At 41.7% G+C, this 24,349-nt stretch overlaps 2 protein-coding genes across 5 annotated transcripts; one reads left to right on the top strand and one right to left on the bottom strand.

The window, feature by feature from the left end:
• The first annotated feature begins 476 nt into the window (after positions 1 to 476).
• Positions 477 to 12,791, top strand: fbxo11b (F-box protein 11b). 4 transcript variants are annotated; one of them, XM_056366357.1, is made up of 22 exons: positions 477 to 795; positions 2,036 to 2,199; positions 2,428 to 2,509; positions 2,726 to 2,870; positions 2,978 to 3,107; positions 4,809 to 4,892; positions 5,043 to 5,175; positions 5,321 to 5,427; positions 6,111 to 6,222; positions 7,167 to 7,273; positions 7,396 to 7,533; positions 7,623 to 7,840; positions 7,942 to 8,122; positions 8,280 to 8,402; positions 9,268 to 9,353; positions 9,499 to 9,575; positions 9,657 to 9,800; positions 10,048 to 10,158; positions 10,254 to 10,361; positions 10,462 to 10,570; positions 10,986 to 11,084; positions 11,292 to 12,791. In XM_056366357.1, exons 1-22 carry the CDS (start codon positions 708 to 710, stop codon positions 11,419 to 11,421), a joined length of 2,676 nt encoding a protein of 891 aa, XP_056222332.1. In that variant the 5' UTR covers positions 477 to 707; the 3' UTR covers positions 11,422 to 12,791. The 4 variants fall into 4 exon arrangements, with proteins under 4 accessions (XP_056222332.1, XP_056222333.1, XP_056222334.1 ...); XM_056366358.1 differs by having other exon boundaries at positions 2,729 to 2,870; XM_056366359.1 differs by having other exon boundaries at positions 2,428 to 2,488.
• A 1,404-nt stretch (positions 12,792 to 14,195) lies between these two features.
• msh2 (mutS homolog 2 (E. coli)) lies at positions 14,196 to 23,915 on the bottom strand. Its single transcript, XM_056366884.1, has 16 exons — positions 23,667 to 23,915; positions 22,357 to 22,505; positions 21,577 to 21,861; positions 20,830 to 20,976; positions 20,541 to 20,690; positions 20,272 to 20,405; positions 19,796 to 19,995; positions 19,118 to 19,227; positions 18,865 to 18,988; positions 17,618 to 17,768; positions 17,376 to 17,473; positions 16,944 to 17,189; positions 16,497 to 16,701; positions 16,168 to 16,415; positions 15,213 to 15,388; positions 14,196 to 14,464 (listed from the first exon to the last, which is right to left on the bottom strand). The coding sequence occupies exons 1-16, from the start codon at positions 23,872 to 23,874 to the stop codon at positions 14,288 to 14,290; spliced, it is 2,808 nt and encodes a 935-aa protein (XP_056222859.1). The 5' UTR covers positions 23,875 to 23,915; the 3' UTR covers positions 14,196 to 14,287.
• Positions 23,916 to 24,349: the final 434 nt, after the last annotated feature.

A 24,349-nucleotide genomic window follows, 5' to 3' on the forward strand; every position in this document is an offset into this window, starting at 1 on the left:
CACTTTTACTTGTCTGTGCCCAGGGGCCCATTTTCTCATAATCCGTCTATGTTTATTAGATAGGAAAATAATTAGACAAATACAGGGCCATTTGCCTCTTGTAAATAATTTAGTAATAGTAAAGTTAAATTGTGGAAATGCTTTAACATTAACAACTATTATCTTAGTCAGGCACACTGTTACCCAATTACAGCAGCATGGAGCCCTAGTCCTTTTATCCATTTATGCGCCTGACACTGACCCCTGTGGCTGCAAAATGCACATTATTTTGGGCCCATTGGAGTGTCCCTGCATTGATCAAATCGCCTCGCCGCTTGACCGATTCCGAACCCCAACAGAAAGGTTTGTCAAGTCGTCTAACACGAAGCTCCCGATTGGTTAATGCACGAGGAGCTTATAAAACGCCAGATATGATTGGTCGAACGGACGCTCTGCTCTTTTTTTTTCTCGCGATTGTTTCCCGTGTGGGTTAATGGCTCCTCCTGCTACAGACTGAGACGGAGCTGGCACCGAGCGGCGATACGGGGGGAGCTGTAACATCACGGAGAAAAAAAGCGATTACACCCCAAATACCAGCGGGTTTTTGATCGCAGTTGTTTGGGTGTATCAGGGAAGAAGGCCGTCCGGGTGGTAGTTTGGGTCTAGGGCTAAATTTGGAAGCGGACGGTCGAGGATAGCAGTCTATTTTTCAACAACCAACTCCCCAGATGAACTCCGTCAGAGCCACCAACAGGAGACCCAGGCGAGTGTCGAGGCCGCGCCCGGTGCAGCCCGAACGGAACAACGGGGACAGAGGTAAGCTAGGCCACGGTCAGCTTACGATTTAAGACGAAGCCGTGTCAGGGGATAACAGTCTTCATGTAACCCTCGTTTATACCTTAGTGGGCCGTTCTCTGCGCTTTAATGCGGCGGGTTCAGCAGGAAAAACCGAGGCTTCTTGCTCTGTGGCTTAGGCCAGGCCGCGCTTTGTTTGGCTTGACTGATTGGGGCTAGCTAACACCGCTAGCTAGCTTACCAGGTTAGGTGGAGGTTGGGGGTTGTCTTCGCCTAACGTAATGCGTATGTAGCTATACGGTTAACATTAATAGCTCATATTCAGGTAACCTCAGCTGGAAGCAAACGGATCGACTTCACACGCTATAACTACAGTCTCTCGTGTCTGCTCGGCTGTTGCATTCCCAGCTGTCACTAACGATTCTGAGGGTGTAAATCTGCGGTGTCTTTGGACTGCCATTTTTGGGGTGTAACGTTAACAAAAACATTAGCAGCGAACGGGGGCAATGCTAGCTAGCTGCCCCAGCTTCAAGAGGCCACACGGATCAGCTGTGATAGATGATACGGTGGGATTTTGGATGATTTCACTGTGTCCATTTTGTGTGGTTGGGGCTGTAGTTTAAAGCTAGCACAGCCACCAGCTTGAACCCATATCCCCTTCCTTGTTCTCGGTGCCTGCTAGCTGTAGCTTGATTTGTTTACACCGCGGATTTGCCAGCTACGCAGTTCAGTTTTTAGCCATTAGCCGCACGTCTGATCGACTTCATTTGCGGCCCTTAATTTGACAGCACCATAAAAGATGGGTCTGATTCTGCACGTATACGACCCAAAGACAAATGCACACTGTCCGATATCAGCTGTGTATGACTACACATGAAAGAGTGGTAATGTGCTTGCAGGGGGTGCATCTGCCATTATCAATCAGTAACCTTTGTCTGCCTTACCAACTATTACCCTGTCTGTTAGCCTGCGCAGTGTGCATACAGCATGTGAGCTGAATGCACACCATTGTGTCAGTAAAGGTAAGGAGAATAAGAGTGTCAGTGGTTTAAGTGTTTGCTGCAATCACTTGAGAAATTGTAGATGTTTAATTGAGTAAAAGTCTGGGAAGATTGGGCTTCTTAGAGAATTACCCTGTGGTTCCCTTTTTTGTTTTTTTGTTTTAATTGCATAGCCTTGCTCCATACTGTAGCTTTGTGCACTGAAGTGCCTCTTCAGAAAGTGGTGGATGTATAGGAAATGTGTTTTCCCTTCCGTCCAGATGAGGAGGCTCCTGCAGCAGCTGCAGCAGAGATGGCTATTGAGGAATCCGGTCCAGGAGCTCAGAACAGTCCCTACCAGCTTCGACGCAAAACCCTGCTTCCCAAGAGAACCGCTGCTGCCTCTGCCACCGCCTCTGCCTGCCCCAGCAAGAGCCCAATGGAGGTAAGACTGAAGCATTTGAGTTCATTATTTCACTGCAGTTTGCATGCCTACAGACTACAGTGTGCGTGTGTGTGTATACTGCATATGTCAATGAGAGTGAGTTGCTGATTGACTGTGTCCTTCTCTGAAGGAACAATGATTTTGTGACTGAGCAGTAAATTTCCCAGTTGATTACTTAGTGCTTGAATCTTGGCATGAAGTTGATGTCCTACTTGCCCTCTTTTACAGGGAGCTTCCACTTCATCAACAGAGGCCTTTGGCCATCGAGCCAAGCGGGCACGAGTGTCCGGTAAGAGCCACGACCTGCCAGGTGTGTGTTAAATCTCTGCAGCTGGGCAAGGAGAGTTAGCTTTTTTACATGAGCCTTTATTGATTTTTTTTTTCCCTCTGTGATCTGGTAAATCTTGTTATTTTGCAGTCCATTAAATAACATCACTCCATAGTTTAATGTGCTTAGAGTGAAAGATTTTTCCTAAAGCTTACGTTAGGAATGTGTGTGTCTGTGTGTGCACTTGTGTGTTTTCAGCAGCCCCAGCAGAGCAATATCTGCAGCAGAAGCTTCCAGATGAGGTCGTTTTGAAGATCTTCTCCTACTTATTGGAACAGGACCTCTGTCAGGCAGCTTGTGTCTGCAAGAGGTTCAGCCAGCTAGCCAACGACCCCATACTATGGTCAGTGCTGCTGAACAGAATGAAACCGCTCTATTCCTATTGTGAATATCACAGCCATTACAAGACAGACAACTGACATTCTGTGTATGTGGTATTGAAAATTGTAGGAAGCGTCTATATATGGAGGTGTTTGAGTACACGCGTCCCATGATGCACCCTGAGCCGGGCAGGTTCTTCCAGGTCAGCCCTGAGGAGCATGAACACCCAAACCCATGGAAGGAGAGCTTCCAACAACTGGTGAGTTGGTATCCATAGTTTTGATTTTTTTTATTTTCATGAAGAAAGTGCTCTCAGGGGTGCTTCAGTATCTTTGCATTGACCTGGTTTATTTGATTCACTCCTTTACATTTTCTCTGTATATATTAAAAATAAAGAATGTGCAGTTCTGCAAAGTCATATATAGCTTTGCAATAAATTCCATGCCACTCACTAGAATAAGAATGTCTGACCTGGGGAAAAGAGTGGCTGTACAGTTAAAACACTTTGCACTTGCACATCAGAGACATTAAAAAGCAAATCAATGTCCATATATTTATTTTTGAACTATCACTATATGTACAACAAAAAGGGAACGTGACCTTTACTGGACTTGATATCGAGGACAAGCGCCTAGGGAAAAAAAATAATAGGATGTAAAGTAATTAATCAAGTGTGACAGATTTAATCATGTATGTACGTATGTATTAACCAGGTCTGTATAATCCATTTTGAAAAGTGCTTTTTTTCTTACCTGCTTGTGTTTAATCTCCTGTGATTGTTTTCTCAAAACACCAACACAACACTCTATCAAAAGCAGAACTCTTCTTTTGCTTCTGTTTTCATTCAGTCTCAGTGAATGCTTTCAGTTCATCCACAGAAAGATCAGTTTAATATCTATTTGTGTGCTCCAATTTATTTTTCTAAAGCCATGTCAACAATAGTATGTGTAAAATTCATTACAGAGAAGTTCATGTCATTATCTGATTGTGTCAATCCAGGGCTTTTTCTCAGACTAAACGTCCTCTAAGCTTCTCAGGCTAATGGGAGACAAACATGTTTGCTTTATTGATTATAATGTAATAGGGAAATTCAAAGCGAGAACAAAATATTGATGGCTGTCACACAAATTGTAGTTTTATTTTTTAATAGGTTTTTACAGTTGTTCTATTCTTTACTGTATTACTCTTTTAAAAAATGCAGTGTTTCGTTGTTGCATCTATTGCTAATCACTCTAGGGCTTTAGTCAACCAAAGAAAATCTTAGTTGGCTGAAATCGTATCTACTCTTCAATCAGTCGATCCAGAAAAAAGATCTGCACGTTACCTCTAGATTGACTAAATTGGCCACTCTTTCTGGCAGCCTTATTAGCGTTAATGAATTAAACATAAAAAAGATTTGCAGCATATTAAATCATTTTAATCTAATTATTTTAGGTTATTTTAGGTTTATTTTGGTCAGACCAACCAGCTGACTGTGAGACTACAGCCCTAAATCACTCTATAATGTTTGTGAAATTGTGTACTACTGCATGGGTTGTCAGTCAGTCACGGTTTGTGTGCTGCATATATTTTTTTATCTGAACTCTCAAGAAGTTGCAAGATAATTCTGAGGGGACAGAAGATGGTTAACAGGACAGGAAGCAGAAACAAAATTCTGCTACACAAATTATGTTAATTTTTTTTCAGACCCTTTCCTGTGTATTTTTTGATAATTTTACCCTTTCAGGCCTGTAAAATGTAGAAAACCTTTTAAAACGCTTTCTTGAGAAGCCCATTCTGTTTTGTTCTGTTTTCATTTCAAAAATAAGCACCAAAAGAAATTATATTTTTGAATCAAACTTATTTGCTATAATAGCTGTTTGAAAGGGATAGTGTGATGCTCAGGTTGTATGAGCACCATGTTAGTGTTTGAGGTAGTAAGCAGCTATATATATTGACCTTGGTGTTTTTTGTGTTGCAGTACAAAGGTGCCCATGTAAAACCAGGCTTTGCTGAGCATTTCTACAGTAACCCTGGCAGATACAAAGGCAGAGAGAACATGCTCGTAAGTTGTAGCTACGGACAAATCTTTCAGTACTGATATTTTTTGCGATGCCCAGCTAAAGCAAATATCTGCTTGTTTTTGTGAACTGCCTTCTGATAAATTGTAGGTGTGTGTATATTCTGCCTGAAAGAGTGTGCCTTTCACCTGCAGTACTATGACACCATTGAGGATGCACTGGGTGGAGTCCAAGAGGCCCACTTTGATGGGCTAATCTTTGTTCACTCTGGCATCTACACAGATGAGTGGATTTATATAGAGTCCCCCATCACCATGATTGGTGCAGGTAAGGCTGTTGGTCTCACTGAAAACTACATAAGGCATTGTGCTGATGCTCGTGCCTCATGCAATCAACATCTCTCTTAACGCTTAGCTGTGTTTGTCACCATGTACATGCTGGTGTTAATGAGTGTTTTCCGCTTTCCTCTCAGCTCCTGGTAAAGTAGCCGACAAGGTGGTGATAGAAAATACCAGAGACTCTACGTTTGTCTTCATGGAGGGCTCAGAAGATGCCTATGTGGGATACATGACCATCAAGGTAAACACAGAACATCAATTTTTCCTTGAGTTAACTAGTTTTCAACCAAACCAGAAGAAAGCTTGTATATAATATAACTGGGAATATACAATGGGAAAGTCCAGTGTAGTCTCGAACTCATTAGTTTTATATGGATGATAACCAGTTGTTGGTCAACTAGAACATGTATCTCTGAAGGAAGAGGGCACATTCATCAACATATAAGAGTGATGGATTTGCTTTGTTGAGCTTGACTGAAAGCAGCTTTGTTGCCAGATGTTTTATTTTGCAGTTAAGAATGTTTCAGATTGTTTGATGATCAACTGTTAATCACCTGGATTTTAAAATGCAAACTAGTTTAAGTATAAATTAAATAGGTGTCATATTTGAGAGTCCCATTGCCACTGGCATTGTATTACATTCAGTCACATAGATTGTTTTGACTGATGTATGAAAGGTGTGTGTAGAAAAAAATCTTCAGTTACATAAACAATCACAGTTCATGTGAATCGTATTATTTCATGCATCTTGAGGCGTCAGACATCACTGTTTTCTGATTACGTCCAATAATTAACTACGAGCATCAGTGGCACTAATGTCTCCAGTAGGAGGAGTCCAGTGTGGATGTAGTGGGTGGACAGTAGCTTGACGTGTTGTCAGTAAACTCGGCCTCTGTCTGACCTCTGCTGCTCATCTCTCCTCAGTTTAATCCTGATGATAAATCGGCGCAGCACCACAACGCCCACCATTGTCTGGAGATCACCGTCAACTGCAGCCCAAACATCGACCACTGCATCATCCGCTCCACGTGCACAGGTAAGGCGCACACACGCAAACACACATGTGTGCTGATCAGTTGTGGAGGCCACAGGAACATGGAACACTTGTACAGCCTCAGAAATGAGAAATGTAGATATGATTTAGCACCTTGCTAGCAAGTGCTGCATTAGCTTAAAAAGTAGCTTTACTTTATTGTACAGGTGTTTGTGTCTACTTGATGTTCTACAGTGTGGAGCCATGGTTTTTCTATTATTTGAAAAGCACACAGTGTCCCTCATTTTGGTGTATTACTAAATGATCAGAGTGTTCCTTATGAGGCTACATCCAAGGATGAAAGACTAAATTAGTCATTTGGGTCTTGGACTGGAAATCAAGACGCCTTGGAGCAGTAGTTTTTTGGCAACTACTTTATTATGACTGTTTGTTCTCTCTGAACAGAAAATTTTGGGTTGTTGGATTTTCAGAGGTGGAAAATCAGTGCCAATATTGCACGGTGTAAAACTCCCTCTGTCACGTCATGTCATTTAATCAAGTGCTTTATCTTGGTTAAACCGTGTAGCACGAAATGACTCGTCACATTCTGCAACGATAAACGGTCTCAGGAGCATTTTTCACAGTGGGAAACTACTGCTACCTAAAACCACCATTGGCTATTTGTTGCTAATGAGTATGTCAGGATTGCTGTTACTGAGATACCAGTATTGTTTTATATCTAAGTGCTGAGTTGTCATTTTATTGTGGATCCAGGCGACAGTTACCCCTGTGTCTGTACTCAGTGGGCATGTGTGATTAGTATATGCACTGTGTTGGAAGTGGTGACTAGATTTCATGACCATGAAAACCAAATTTGAAAATGTGAATTGAATGCCTTTTTGGATTTTTTTTGACTGTCGATCAATTGATATATTATCTGAAAGTGAATGTCATCATTATTTGCAGCCCTACTGTAGTGTGACCCTTCTGTTTTCCTCTCTGTGTAGTGGGTTCAGCTGTATGTGTGAGCGGCCAGGGAGCATGTCCAACCATCAAACATTGCAACATCAGCGACTGTGAAAACGTAGGGCTGTACATTACAGACCACGCACAGGTAAAAATAAACTTTTCCCCCCTCAACGGTAACACTCATGGTTTGCAAGGAATGTCCAAACAAACACACATAAAAGTTCATACAGGCTTTCCTTCTGACTCAAAGATTTGTTTTTGTTCCAGGGGATTTATGAAGACAATGAAATCAGCAACAATGCGCTAGCGGGAATATGGGTGAAAAACCATGGTAATCCCATCATTAGACGTAACCACATCCACCACGGACGAGATGTTGGAGTGTTCACCTTTGATCACGGCATGGTAATTGCCCGTCAGCCACGTCATGTCATATGATTTATTTGAAGAAACATCACGGACCAACCATCAAATGCGTCTTTTCTGTGTTTCAGGGTTACTTTGAGAACTGTAACATCCACAGAAACCGTATAGCCGGCTTTGAGGTGAAGGCCTACGCCAACCCCACAGTGGTGCGATGCGAGATCCATCACGGCCAAACGGGAGGCATCTATGTTCACGAGAAGGGGCGGGGACAGTTTATAGAGAACAAAATCTATGCTAATAACTTTGCCGGTGTGTGGATCACATCCAACAGTGACCCGACGATACGGTACGAACACACGCTTCACACAAGGACAGCTTTTCTAGTAATTTTCTCCACCTGCATATTTACACCAAGGCTTCGACTGTTTATTTCCTTTTTATAACCAGGGGAAACGCTATATTCAACGGTAACCAAGGAGGGGTGTACATATTTGGAGATGGACGGGGTTTGATAGAGAGTAATGATATCTACGGTAACGCCTTGGCGGGAATCCAGATCCGAACCAACAGCTGCCCCATTGTACGGCACAACAAGATCCATGACGGACAGCATGGGGGAATCTATGTGGTAAATACGCTCATCATTGTGAAATGTCTTTATGGTATTTGATTAAAATATAGTTGAGAATTAAAAAGGCACCCTGTTTCCAGCAAGATTATTGTTGTAAAGCTAAAAATCCCTGTATCGGAAGGTTTTCAACAGCTGCTCCTACTTTGTGTTTCAGCACGAGAAAGGCCAGGGGGTGATCGAGGAGAATGAGGTTTACAGCAACACACTGGCCGGAGTCTGGGTGACCACAGGCAGCACCCCTGTCCTCCGCAAGAACCGCATCCACAGTGGCAAACAGGTAAAACAGACAATTAAACTTTCTCAAACGCAAGTTCTTAAAGTAGTTATTAATCAGGGTACCTGCATGTCTTTTAAGTCTTAAAGCACTGAGTTTTCTTTCTTAGACGGCCTTCAAATTTTATTAACAAATGTTTAAAATATTTTTCTTTTGCCTGCCATAGGCTGGGATATTAAATGTTTTTGTATTCGATTGCAGGCTGTGCAGAAATGTTATACACCTATAAAGTGAAAGTAGGATTGTTTTAACAGAGGATTGTGTTTCTGAAGGCTGTGTCACTCAGCACCATTAGCACCTACAGCAACCACAGCCACTAATACTAGCTGCAACAGATTGTACTGCCTGTTCAGATCCAGGTCATGTACATTTTATTATATCACTAAGAATGTCTGTTTACTGCTATAAACAGGCCACATCATCCATACTGGTTTCCCATCATACTCTCATACTTGAATTCTATGTGGTATTAAAAAGGTCTTGAAAAGTCTCACATTTAACTTGGTGAACGCTGCAGAGATCCTGTGAAGGAATCAGGTTTTGGTTTGACATGTACAAACATTATAGTTGCAGTTAGACATTCCAGGGAAGCTTGTAATTGACTCTTGGGAAGATGCCAGGCGCACTGCGCCGCGTACATGGCCTTTTACTCGCACTTGTGTGTTAACAGAAATATTCTGTTGATTGGATAATGATTGGAAACAGGAAGACTAGATTGCCGGTTGTCAAAAGTTAATATAAACGCCCTCAGTGAGCTTTGAGAATTACCTCAAGTAGTGTAACATGTATTGTTATTGGACTTTAAACAATAATTTTACATTTATTACTATTGTCGACTTTATCAATAAAATTTTAATTTATTTTGTAGGTTGGTGTATATTTCTATGACAACGGGCATGGTGTGTTGGAAGACAATGACATCTACAATCACATGTACTCTGGTGTACAAATAAGGTAACAACTGCCCCTTTCCATCACTGTATCCACTGAACATGCGGTACATGAGACTCTACGCAAAAGCTTTAACACATTATGTTTTTTCTGTTGTTTTTTTTCCACTCTGTGAATGATTCAAATAACCTTTGTTGAATATTGACAGGACGGGGAGCAACCCAAAGATCAGGCGCAACAAGATATGGGGAGGCCAAAATGGAGGAATTTTAGTCTACAACTCAGGTCTGTGTATTAATTCAATTTGTGTCTCATATGTGGTGCCTGTGCACTTCCGTTACCTAATCCTGCTGTGTAATGTAACAGGTCTGGGCTTCATCGAGGACAATGAGATCTTTGACAATGCCATGGCCGGGGTGTGGATCAAGACGGACAGCAACCCCACACTGAGAAGAAATAAGATTCACGATGGCAGAGATGGAGGCATCTGCATTTTCAATGGAGGCAGAGGTACAGTAGAGTCTGTTAATGTCTTCAACAAGGCAAACAGCCTGGAAATTCAGAGAGCATCACATAGCTTCAGAATTTTTCCTCCTGTTGGGTCAATATGTGTTTGAAACCTGATGGTAGATCAACATACTGTTTAACTTTAGCGCTTAGATTGATACTAGAATTATGGCATCTTTTTTCCTGTTACCTTGGTGGTTGTTCCTTGTGATTTTGCTGCTGTATATTGACAGTTACTTTTTCCCTGTAGGTCTGCTGGAAGAGAACGACATCTTCAGGAACGCTCAGGCCGGTGTGCTGATCAGCACCAACAGCCATCCGATTCTCCGCAAGAACCGCATTTTTGACGGCTTCGCTGCCGGTTAGAGTTCAAAATCAGCTCCATATGAGCACAAATAATATCACCCTTTTATATCTGCTTTCGGTGCTGATGGCAGACTTCTTTTTCTTCCACAGGTATTGAAATTACTAACCACGCCACAGCTACGCTTGAGGGAAACCAGATCTTCAACAATCGCTTTGGAGGCCTGTTTCTGGCCTCTGGGGTCAACGTCACCATGAAAGGTAAGTAGCTGCGCTGTGGGATTTAAAGTTTAGCCCAGTCTGGCCCGTGTTTGCTCTCTACCTGCCCTCGCCTGATCATTTTCTGTTCCTCCTCTGTCAGATAATAAGATTCTGAATAACCAGGATGCCATTGAGAAGGCGGTGAGCAGAGGACAGTGTCTCTACAAGATCTCCAGCTACACCAGTTACCCCATGCACGACTTCTACAGGTAAACTGCATCACATAAAAGGTTCAGATTAAAACTGGTTATGGCTGCAACTAAGGATTATTTTCATTATGGATTAGTAGATAACTGATTTCTAAGCAACAATGCCAAACATGAGCTAGTTCCACCTTCTAGCTGAGTATCGTGTTTTTGGTTTCGGACAACACAAGAAGTTTGAAGACGTCACTTTGGGCTTTAGATAGACAAAGTATCGCCCAAAGTATTAATCTGATTAATTGAGAAATTCATCTGAAAATTAATCAGCAAATTAGCCTTAATGAAAATAATGGTTTGTTGCAACCCCACGTTTAAGAAACTGTTAATTTAAGAAAATGGTTAAATGTCTAATTTTACCATGTGTCTTTATTTTTATTTTGCCTCATTGTGTTATATAAATGAATCTGTTTTGTCTCTGCAGATGTCACACCTGTAATACAACAGATAGGAACGCCATCTGTGTTAACTGCATCAAAAAATGCCACCAGGGGCATGATGTAGAGTTTATACGGCACGATCGGTACGAGTCTTTTAGTTCCCTCCTGAAATTTTGTTTTAATGACAACTATTTATTTTGGAGGTTTTTTTTTTTTTTAGTTTTTTTTTTTTATATGAACTGAAATAAAAAAGGGCAAATCATACATTTCAATCTAAAAAAGTAACCACTCTTGCTACTGTTGTATACTTGAAGGGACTCTTCTTAATCCTTGGTATCTGCTCCTCTCAGGTTTTTTTGTGACTGCGGAGCAGGAACGTTGTCCAACCCGTGCACGCTGGCCGGAGAGCCCACACACGACACAGACACTCTGTATGACTCGGCGCCGCCCATCGAGTCCAACACACTGCAACATAACTGAAGGCATCCGGTCGAGTTACACTCTCCTCACATAAGCATACAAACACATTACATTGCACACATCCACACACACACATTCACACTTAAACACACACACACACTTAAACACACACAGTCACATACACACATCCACTTGCAGCCATAAGGACCCAGAGAGACTCTATGAATGCGGCGCTCTCAGACGGGATCGAGGTGAAAGAGGCTGCAGAGGAAGCAGCTTCCTGCCCGCTGCAGTCAGACTTGCTGCAGCGGAGGCAGACTCCACTAGAGGGAGCAGTGGAGCTGAGGGTAGACTGACAGAAAGGCCACAAGAGATTCCTCACTTGAGTATTTCTTATTGCAGTCTGTAGACAGAAGATGGGAGGAGAAGGGCTATGCAGAGGGGCTGTCAATGGCGGCCTGCGCCCCCTTTGGCAGCACATGAAGACCCCCACCCCACCTGGTGTAAATCCTCGGCTCCCAGCCCACTTCTTCTTCACAAGAACTGCTGTCAAAGAGACTTCCTGCTTCCTCGCAGCTGCCATTCCCATTGGCTGCCCAGGCGGTTGTAACTAGGCAACGGATGGGAGGATGTTGCTCTGTTGTGTGTGGATAAAGAGCAAGATTGTGTGTGTGTGATGGAGCACTTGGGCTTTTTTTTTTTTAAAAATATGTTCTGATCAATGGATTTTATTTCAATGCTTTCTCATGTAGTTTTGTATTTTCAAGCAAAAAGCTGACTGTATTTGAATGTCTTTTATTTTATTATATATTATTATAATTATTATTATTTTTCTTTGGTTAGCGTCCCTTCTCCCACCCCGAAACCCAGGCAAACTGCAGAAACTCAAACGTCCCAGTGGTGAAGTTCTTTCTGTGAAAGAGAATCTCGTTTAAACACTAAAAACCCTCTCCAATATATTAGCTTCAATGGCAGGTGGAGGGGCTCCACAGTTGTATAAAGGTGTGTATGCGCGTGTGTGTGCATAAATGTGTGTAGCGTACAGTGAAAGTTTGTGTGTGTGTGTGTGTGTGTGTGTGCGCGCGCGTGTGTGTATGTGTATATGTTTATAAGTTGATGCAGTCAGTGTTTTGTGGAGAGGGTTTCCATGGGAGGCGTCAGAGCTCCTTTGAACTGGAACTGATGAGTCAATCTGCAGTCCCCACCCCACCCACCCCTCTCCCCCGTGTATCGTGGTGACTGTGGCTCCTCATGCAGCCTGAATCGTATGCATGTACCATAACATCTAGACTTAATATATTGTGAAGTATTCAATAACCATTATGTAGATGCTAGTTGGAATTCAAAAAGGGGTATACTTTCTTAGAAAGACAAAAAAAGAAAACAGGAAACTGGCCATTTCTAAGAAAATAAAACTTTATTAGATCAGAGGTGTCTGTCTTGTAAATTCACTCGCTGTGACGAAATCCACATCCTGCATAATTTCCAATAAACACCAGGTCATATTAAAGAAAATGCTGGTTATGTATCCTAAGAAATGTTTGGCAGGTGAGTAACTTCCCCAAAAACACTTCACTACTTGCAGCTGCTCCGAGTCGTTCAGGTTGCTGCAGGCCCTCATTAGGAAGCACGCTACAAATTATTAAAATGTACCAATTGGGATCTTCGTTCATCGGAAAGCTGCTACTGAGAAAAAAAGACCAGCATTATTCATCTGTAACAGCTGGAGATCTTTCTTTTGCAGCATCCATTATAAGTGACCTTTGTCAAATTGTTTTCAATGTTCAGAGGTGAACCGATTAATCATGACTCAAACTGTGCTGTCATCCATAGATGGAGGCAACTGACTCGTGATCTTAATCTATTATTTGTTAAAGTCTTCAAAAGATGCCTATAGATAAGTATCATAACTTCTAATCTTCAGTAGCTGAGGGCTGCATATTCAGAGTTTTGCTGTTTTCAGTGAGTGTGCAACTATTATTGTTAGGGAGTGATTGTTGGGTCTATACAATGCGATTTACAGTACCTGGTGGCTGCAGATAAAAGTAACATGAAGATATTTACTGCAGAAAACATTTGAGTGTTCAAACTCAGAAATTATCGGGCTGTGCATGAAATTATGTATGACATCTCCAACGTGGATTTAAATTTATACAGCAGCCACGAAACCTCTTGGATATGGATATCGTACTCTCGATCCTAGTGGCAGCGAAATAGCAGTAAATCCTCCCTCATGGACGTTATAATGGTCAGTTTTTGTTGAAACTGTTAAAGAGGTGTTGATTCAACTGCATGATTATTTAGAGCTGCAGTTTTTGGTGTTGTTGAACTGTAATTTGAATTATTTTGTCCACCCAGGTTATATCAGTGGGGTTGTCTAAATAACAAACACTGCATAATTCAGCACAGCAAAATACAGCCTCCAAAATTATACAGGTGAATCAAAAACCTTTTTAAACTAGTTTCACCAACAACTGAACACTGAGCACTATAACCTTCATGAAGGCAGGATTTATTGCAGGACTGCATTAGGTTTAGCTAATAAACTGACAACTGAGTGTGATATATGATGCTGACGTTTTGCCTGCGCACATATAGAAGAAAACAATCAGTCTTTCTTAGAACAAAAATTCTTATTCACATAATACATTACACACACACACACACACACACACACACACACACACACCACACACACACACACACACACACACACACACACACACACACACACACACAGTGTATCCAAGCAAATCTGCTGTTCATGGAAAGACAGCCATTGCACAGTCACCAAGTCAGTGTCAAAACTAGGTGAGAAAAACAAACACATCACATCCAGGAATAAGTCTTTATTGAAAAACTATACAGTGTGAGCGCTATAGTGTTTGTCTGCAGTACATGAAGTTAATATTTGTCGAGCACATAATCAAGCTGTTTTTACAGGAACACAGCGTGCGAGGATCTCTGTGACATACGTGTTATTTTTGGTGGCCAGCTCCTGCTTCATCCTCCTGAGCTCTGCCTTCACCTCCTCCTCGCTCATGGTGGCAGCAGGAAGTGACTTCGCTTTCTCCAGGAAGTCCTGGATCAGGTTTTCCCCCACCTAAAAGGAGAGAGGCAGGACATCAGTTATACAAAAACAAAATTTTGTGTCTGGCGAGTGTAAACTCTTCAGGAACCCTGAATGGAAACAGCTTTTTCAGTCTCATGACTGTATTTACATTTACACTGTTAATACTGATTAGAGAAGGATGTAATCCTTCAACTGACCTTTAAGTTGAAAAATGTTTTTTGTTCCATTTATTGATAAATTAACAGGAACAATTCTTAGTAAAATATACTTGATGTATTGCGGCTTGTTCCACATGGGATGTGGTAAATGACCGTGTCACAAAAATCTAGTACAAACTGTCACACAATTGTTCTAAGCTGCCGGCATGAAAATTGCTTTGGCATTGCATTACGCTCTCTCCCGTGGCTGTCTCCCTCTCACAGACAACACACTTCCCCCACCTATCCAGAAAACTCTCCTGGCTATGTGTGTGAGACGTAGGTTAGGTGTGTGTGTTTTTGTATCTTGAGTGGAGGGAATGAAAGAACGAAAGAAGTGCAGCACCAAAACGAGTCTAGACGTGTTCAGAAACCGCGATTGAAGAGGCTTTAATCCATACTTAGTGTTTATATGTGGCTTATAAATCCTGCATGAAAAGTGTTACCGTTTCCTGTTTCTAATGTCTCTCTCTACAAAACTGTCAACTGTGCAGACAAAATGTGATAAAAATGTGATAATGCATGATCATATGTCAATGTTGTGATTACAGCAGGACAATCTGGTAGAGTCAAAGTCCTACTTGTTTGTCTGTCCGTCGTCTCTTGGCCTCTGGCTCTTCCTCCTTGTCCAACTTCTGTCCTGCAGGATCCTGGAACTCCTCAAGCTCCTCCGCCTTCTCCTTCGCCATGGCAACAACCGCTGGCGGGAAACAAGCCAACTCGGCAACGTGGATACCAAAACTCTGGTCACACACACCTGAACACACAGTTTGGGCCACGTCAGTTTGGAGACTTCTATATACAAAATTATATTAAAACACTCAAGCATCTTCAAACGACAGACAACTAGTCTAACTGAGGCTGGAACAATTAATCAATAAAACTAATAAATTTTTCTGATTAATTAATAGTCAAACAAGTAAAAATAACAAAGATAAATTTTGCTTCATGGTAAAATGAACTCCTTAGGGTTTTTAGTCTACACAATACAGGCAATCTACGCAAGAAAATAACATTTTTACATTTGACAGACTAAATCTGAACCTATAAATAAACAAACAAATAAAGATGTAACAACTGCAATCACAGTGAAGTTAAAAAAAAAAAAAAAACATTTGTACAACCAGTCACAATCAGACCAAATGTCTCACATCTTACATCAACTTTCATTCATGCCAACTGTAACCATGACTGAATGAATTTCCAGCTTTAAATAGGCTTCAGCGTTTGAGAAAACAGCAATTAAAGCCCTGAAGTCTTGCATTCTATCTAATAAATTATGCTTACTAGGAGAGTCACAAGAGAAACACTTCAGCCTGTGAGAGCAGAGAAAACTCTCAACCGTACCAAATGCCAGATATTGCAAGAGCAATGTGGCTCTTTGCATAAATGTCTGAATAAAGCTATAGGGCACATGAGAAGTCATCTGTGTCTGTGTAACTAAAAGCCATAACTATAACAGATGGATGAAGCTTGCAATGTCACACATTTCATGTCTGGAAAGGGAAAAAAACACTTTAGTGTGTGCTGTTTGACCTGGTTTGACTCTGTACAGCATGGTGAGTGTGTTGTGGGAGGTCAGGGCCGTGACATGCAGGTTTTGCACAGTGGGCTGCTGCGCCGCCAGCGCCGTCAGCTCGTGGAAGTGTGTGGCGAACAGGCAGAAGCTGCCGATTTTGGAGGCGATGTGTTCACTGATGGCCCAGGCCAGACCGAAGCCGTCGTACGTGGACGTGCCTCTGCCGAGCTCATCGATGATGATGAGCGAGTTCTCCGTGGCCGAGCTGCAGGGACAGTACGGATGATGAGACCAGGCTTGTATCGCTTGTGTTTAGTGAACAAGCTTTGTGTGTGCATGTACCTACCGTAGAATGGCGGCGGTCTCCAGCATCTCCGACATAAAGGTGGACACGCCTTTCACCTGGCAGTCTCCTGCTCCCACCCTGGCCAGGATGCTGTCAATCATGCTAAGCTCCGCCTTCTCGCATGGCACAAAGCAGCCGATCTGAGCCATCAGAGCGATCACACCCACCTGACGGATAAATGTCGACTTGCCGCCCATATTTGGTCCTGCAGATAAATAGAGAGCAGAAGCAGTGATGGTGAAGAACAATGTATATCAACAATACATGCATTTTTAAAAAAAGAAGAAAAAAGTTTGCATCTCGAGAAAGTTGAAACAGACAGGTTAAAAATAAAACGTTTAAAACTGAAATCAGCAGAGGCTGATATATACTGAATTTTAGTTCCCAGTATGAGTCAAGTATTTCTGGATCCTGCACTTCTCATAATAATCTGAAAATATTTTTCACCTGTGATAATATAGAAACTCTTTTCTCCCTGGACGAAAGTGATGTCGTTTGGTATGAAGGCGGTGTCTGCGTCTGTCTCCATGCAGGGATGTCTGGCCTGCAGCAGCTCCATACGCCTGCAGCCGTCGGCTAAGAGGCGAGGCCGAACGTACGGCACGGGAGCGGAGACGGACGCCACTGCAAAACTCGCCACTGCGTCCATCTGCGCTATTACGTCGCTCAGAGTCTGGAGGGGGTCCACGTAACCTGGTTGTTCAAACAGTTCAGCACTTCCAATGAATCATCACAGAGAGAGGAGACTTAAGGTCACATAAGCCAAATTCCACTTAATCGAGAGATCGTAATTTCAATGTTGCTGAGACAAGGTTCTTTCTGTTAAATCAATTCCATACTGATGAGACACTGTGAGCAGCACGCTGGGAGATTCCTCACCTGAGGCAATGTTGATGATTTCTTTGACGATAGCATTCTGCGCCTCCTCGTACTCCTCCCTGCTCTTGGTGTACTCCTCATTCAGAGAACTCAGCTTACTGTGGACATGTGAAAGTGCACATGCAAGAGTGCAGACCATCAGCTGACAGGAAGAGCGGGGTTGTCCGAAGCTGACATTAGGTGTGTGACATTACTGTGGTTCCTAAATCTGTGGGAAACACTGGTGACACAGTGACACGGACCTGTTTGTGAAACGCACTCCATTCTTCTGAACGTCCAGCGTGGTGAATTTCTTGTTGTTCCTCAGACTCTTCTCCTCCTTGCAGGTGACTCTCAGGTAAAAACCCAGCACGGCGTTCGACTCCAGCTTCACCGTCTTGCCAGGATCCAGACCTGAAACGCAAAGTTACTACAATGAGCTCAAACTGATATTTCCCAAACACCAAGTTTAAAAAAGAAAGAAAAAGAAAACAAATAAATATTTGTCATATATATATATATAAATGAAAAGAAAAATAATTTCTGGCAATCAAAGCTGGATATTTACTGGGGTTTTTATTGTACCAGTGAAGCCTACACACACACAGCTGATGTACAGTAGCTTACACGCATCTTCTCAAAAATGCACTGCCTAAGTTGATTCTGGAGATACCAGGTGAAAACCATCAACTTTAACTCAAATTAAACATTTTTTCTCAACATGATCATTGCTCTCCATCATAAAGTTACTAAAGATAAGTAAACACAATTACTTCAGCTATTAATGACTGAAGGCATAATTAGTGTTAAAGATGGCAAACATTCCCTCATTTTTTTTATCCAACATGAATAAATTTAATAATGTAATCAATTACTTTGGGGTATACAGAGTATATGCAGCTGGTTGTGTAAAAAGCATTAACAATGTGGTGTCAAATTCTTCTGTCCCATTCTAAGAAAATAATGATTAAGTTGTGTGAAAAAACAACAGAAATGCTCCAAAATTCAATCTTAGCTTTATTTAAACTTAAGTAAAACAACAGACAAAACTGTGTAAATGACTTTTACACACTTTGTTAATAACAACTACAAACAAAATTAAGTTTGTCTTTATTACATCTGTAATGAATAATGCCACTGTTCCGTCTTCCAGTTAACGAAAGACGGCAATCAGCTGATACACTATGTTTAGGGTTTTCTTCTTTAGTTCTCCATTAATTACACTGCAGACATTCAGTCTGATTTTTTTATCCCCTTTGGTAGGAGCGATCTGCAATATTTATCACATTCAAAAAGAATTTGTTTTATCGCATGATTCCATGGTGTTATTGACTGGCTTTGGCATTTTCGTCACACCACATCTTAAGAAAAACCTCATCATCAGATGCGCGCGTGCAGTCACCACCTTAACATACAGTCTCTAACTCTGTAGCAGATACAGATCTGACATTAAAAGATAATCTTTTGTGTGTGTGTGTGTGTGTGTGTGTGTGTGTGTGTGTGTAATCACCTAGTTCTCTGGCAGCACTGTTCAGCACCGCCTGCATGCTCTTTTCCAGCGCGTCCATCTTTTCTCTCAGCTCACTCAACACCGGATCAAACGACGCCTTCACCAGGAATTCGTGGTGGTCGATCTGCACGGAGCACCCAACATGCAAGAAAGGAAACATGTAAGCAACATGGCACGTTGAGAATATGCAAACACAAAGCACAGAACAATATCTTTCCTTTTTTCACATGTATAGAAATGTGAAAGGTGAGACCTGGTTCATGTCCAAAGTGGTTTCAATCATCTCCTGATACTTGGTGAAGTCATTCAGCAGGTCTCTGAGAGGAGACAGGAACACTGCCTCCAACAGAACCTGGCAGCTACCTGCAATACACGCACACGCGCGCACACACACACACACACACACACAACAGAGATTAATGAATATATACTATATGTAGGAAGGACAAATCATAAAAGTTCTCACTGATCACAGCAAGTCACAACACCATACATACTGACTGTAGCTGATTTTATCATCTCTAAGTGACTGTGCATTTAAGCTGTTATGAAACCAATTTGGCAAAAACGGTGCGACACAAAACAAAAAACTACCAGGTATCAGTGACTCTCAGTGATCCCGCCGATCAGAGGGTAAAACTCATGTGATTGAAGCAATGTTCTGCCAAATGTCATCTAATAAGTCATTACTAACTGGATTTGAATGGGCTATAACAGCTGAAGACCATGTGTTTTCAAGCAAAGAACAAGAAAGTGTTTCTCTAGTAAGCGCAGAAAAATGACACTGACTGTATTACTTCTGCACAACGGATCCGGTATCTTGAAGATCAGATCAATCAAAGGTATTTTAAAGATGAGCAACTTCCTAAAATACTGGCATCTGATTGTACAGTAAACCGTACTGATTCAACTGCTGCAGGTTTGTGTGTACCCGAGTATCTCTCCAATGCTGTGATGAGGGCAGGGATATGGCTCACGGCCTGGTAGACCCTGTAGCAGTCCTGCAGCGTCGCTGTGTGACGGTGGAACTTCTTGGCCAGACGGTGAAGATCAGGGAACCGCCGCAGCAAGTCCTCCTGGCAGGTCTGCCTGAGCTCAGAGTCGCACACGAAGCTCTCCACCAGGTCCAGCCTACACGCGCGCGCACACACACACACACACACACAGAAACGTTAAGAGTATCCTCAAAATTGTCCTACGAATGCGATTAATTTCATAGTTTGTTGTTGTTAAATTATTGATTTGATATGAAAAATCAACTTAAAGAATGAGTGGAATTAAAGATCAAATCTTTTGATCAGCTGCTGCTGATTTTGCTGCCAACACTTAAACACAGTAAAATATGATTAGCTCTGGACTACTCTCATGAAAGTGTTTGATCTCTGTTTATTCCCATCATTGTATTACCTCTCCTCTATTTTGGTTTTGTCCATGAGTGGTTGTTTGATCCACTGGTTGACCAGTCGCTGACCCTGCGGCGTACGGCACTTGTTCAACAGACCAGCCAATGAATGAGCTCCGCTTGTGTCGTCAGGTGAACCCTGGAGGATATAAGTCAAATAGCATGTAGGGGAATCTCAGAAGTATGTATCTATAAAACCTGAAGAAACTATCTGCATGGCTAGATACTAGTAGGAGTCAGAAAGAAAAAAGTTTTTTTGACCCGGTCCACTGACCTGGAAGAGGTTAAGAGCCCGCACGGCTGCGTTGTCCAGCCTCATGTACTGACCCAGGTCCAGAGAGGTCAGACTGAAAGAGTTGAAGTTGGCCTCATCAGAGAGCAGTTCAAGGAAACGCACCACTGCAGCCAAGCATGACATAGCCACCTGTGAATGAAACCACACACACACACACACCAAGTCTGGTCAAACCTATAACATATACTTTTAGGATTATATTCCCTCACTATTGTTACTGTGTTGTCCCTGTTGGAAATACGTGTCAGGAAGCTCCTTTTTTGTTCACCTGTTTGTCCAGCTCAGGCAGAGTGTTGCTGGCCACTGTCTCTCCTTTCTTGGCTCTCAGCAGCCTGTTGAGATCCTGGACCATGTCCTTGCTACTGAACTCTGCCCTCTTCCTGTCAGAGACCAGCATGCCACCGCGCTCCACTACCTACAAAGACACATCAACATAATCACTGTATTTGTGTAGCACTTTTCTTGACAAAGTTAGAAAGAGCTTTAACAAAGGAAAGACTGATAAACTAATAAAATTACAAAGTAAAAAGTAAAACCAAATAAATTACATAAAATGATAAATAATATAAGATTATCCGATAATTCAAACCATACCATACTGATAGTCTCTTAAAATGTTTAATAACATCCTCTAGACGTGTTTAAAGACATCTAAGAATACTCTGCTAAAAATAATAATGTGTGTCTGATATGGTTTCTTATTGTGAAATGTTGGCAGGCAGGTTTTTTTGATTTCAGAAAATAATAAGACATGTTTTAACAAAATGCTGATAGACTTGATCAGCATTGGGTGGACTGGTCTGGCAACAAATTGCTAAATTTACTAATTCCACACATAGTTTTCAAGCTTATAGCCTTTCATTGTTTTTTTGCACCGTGATTAACAGTGTTGTTTTTAATTTCTTCTCCTATTTATTTGGTGTGTATCTCTTGACCTGGGTGGTGAGATCAGATGATGCATCCAATTGCCCCTGCAAAGATAAAGTTACAGTGAGCTGAGTTAAATTCAGTATACCTCTCGTAGTTTATTGCCGTCAGCGTTGCCGTCACCCTGGGCTAAGAGACACTCTTTAGGGCTGAGTTGAACAAGCAGGGACTCCAGGTTGGAGAAGATCTCGTTGTCTGGAAACTCGCACACTCCCATCGTCCTCTGGGCGGCGTCCACGTAGCCGACCCCAACCACGCGTTGTCCATCAGCTCCTGTAGAAAAGCGCACGGCTACAACACCTGCACAGCCCTCTGCGCCGGTTCCTCCGCCGAACAAAATCTCCTCAAACTGGGTCAAGTTTCCTGGAGAGGCCTGAGTGTGGAGGAAACAGACAAGATGCATGACCGTAACAGGCAGAATGATGGAGAGAACATTTATTGTGTTGGTTTATTTAACAGCTACTTTAAATTCAGTACTTTTTAAGACTTTACGATCTGCTGGTTCAAGTTATCCCTTGACTTAGTGCATTTTTGTACATTTATACATACATCAAAACAAAATCTAATGACTTCTGCATACATTTGCCTTAGTCTGATACTTCAACCATATCACCCAGGCCTTGGTAATATGAGTATAGACAGTATGGACCAGACAAGGCAACATTAGCAACTACTAATTAAAGCATGGAACATAAAAGCAAAATGTAAAGTACAGGGTATCTATAAAGAACACAGTTCATAATGGAGCACTGGCACAATGAAAGTAAGACAACAACATACCACCATAGCTCATCTACATTTAAAAAGGTTCATGGGTTTTACAACAAACGGAAATCACACTGACACTACTCCATAGTAAATACAATACCTTGTACTCGATCTTCCAGTCATGCTCCTTGCTGCTCTTGCTGTGGTTCCTGTACACTTCTACTCTGTACTGCCTCACCAGCAGCAAGTCTTTAACAAAGGCCTCAAAATTCAGCTTGCTCAGGACTACACTCTCCAGCTTGCGACTCCCTGTTGACAAACATATATAATATCATATTAATGTTACAAACAACCTCAGGGATCCATTCATATTTATTCATAGGGGCATGGGGCAAATGAAGGGGCACTATTGTTTCTTTCAAGGAATATCATGAACACATCTCTTTTTAAACATTAAACTTGACAGATGTGTGGGACACAGGGTCAAACTGACTTAACTATAAGATGTTTAAAGAAATGTGACATACTATATTTGAGACCAGACACAGCACTTGAATGTATTGTGCTGCATAAATGCTTTTTCAAAGAGCACAAAGTCTAATTAATTAATATTAGACTTGAAACCAGGGTTGGTTTATCTCAAATAATAACAAGCAGTAGATCTTTTTATAAATCAGTTGAATTGTTTTGCTCTTCCAGACCTTGCATGTGTCCACTGTGGTTTTAAACCTTGTAACAAATGCAGGGAGAGTTCATTGCACTAAATAACAACATACTGACTGTTATAGCGTAATTTTAATTCAATAAGATTATTTAATCACAAAGGGATTCCTGACAGTGTTGATGCTTCTACTCTTCTTTCATCACCGCAGCTCCAATTAAAATGAGGAGTCTCTGTGACCAGAGCTAGAAATAAAAACTAAACCCTCTAATCTTTTATTGGAAATATTATCCACATACTTATATTATAATAATATTTCCATTTTATTGTAGTCATATGATCATATTGTTTCCATTTCAGCTTGCTGAATATCACTTTTGAATGTTTCTATAACCGAATTTACCTGCAGGCATCAGCGTCTCCTCTCATGTCACATTAAGTACTTTACTCATTGTTCTGGCGACGTTGCGTATCATTTACAATTTGACAACTCCACCTTTCACGTGAACGCGCTCGTAGCCGGATAGGTAAACCCAGAGTTAACTGAGTTGATAACCAGCTTCGTAGTAAAGGTTATGGAGGACGACCAATGTAAGGTTCAATTTAGCCAGATAACAAAAAGATATGCTGGGTATGTTGAACCTGCTTCGTAGTACAGGCCTCTGGACTGCAGATGTGTAATAAATGCATTTGTAGTTAGCTTAGCATGAGTAAATGCATCAACAACAGCAGATTGCTAACGGCAAGCGCCACCAGTTTGCAAGCTTCAGCTAGCTGCATGTTTAGCTAGGCTACAGATGCTAGGATACCTGAGCCCAAATATTTGATGACCCCATTCGTCTTGAAAACTTCTTTCGCCGCGAATGTGGCGTCTTTCCCGTGAACAGTGTAGTAGTCGTTACGGTCGAATATTCTGAAAGTGGTGTCTGGCTTCTCCGGCATGGAGAAAATGAAGTTTAGAAAGCCATGCTCGGCTGCACTATCCATTGAAAGGTTCTGCTTCGGTTGCACCGCCATGCTGGAATCTCCCGCCACCACTGTGGACAAACCGGAAGTTACGTCATATCATCGTAGCGTGTTCCCATGGAAACGGGGTGGACCCTGGACCAAGAGATAAGGAAGTGCCTCTTCTTTGTGAGTTTTTGTATTGTTTTTGTTTTGTTCTGTCTTGCTTTTAACATTTTTTTTTTTAATTAAGTTTTTCAACAAACCTTTCAACACACATTATTTGAAAGACTTTTAGGGTGCCCAAAACATCAGATCCACTTTACATTTAAAACTGTATATTAGATATTCAATTGCTATTGGCTCAAACATGAGCCATGCCACAATTGTAGGTGCTTTATTATCAATTCACCAGAGCAATATCTATTACTGGCATCACTGGACAGCCTTCTTTGATGACATCAGGGAAAACCAAGAAGCAAAACCTCAGGTTGAGTGTAAAACTGGATATTAAAATTCAATTTTACATGATGAAGTGCAATTGATA

This window comes from Seriola aureovittata, chromosome 21 (genome assembly GCF_021018895.1).
Source record: "Seriola aureovittata isolate HTS-2021-v1 ecotype China chromosome 21, ASM2101889v1, whole genome shotgun sequence".
Lineage (NCBI taxonomy): Eukaryota > Metazoa > Chordata > Actinopteri > Carangiformes > Carangidae > Seriola > Seriola aureovittata.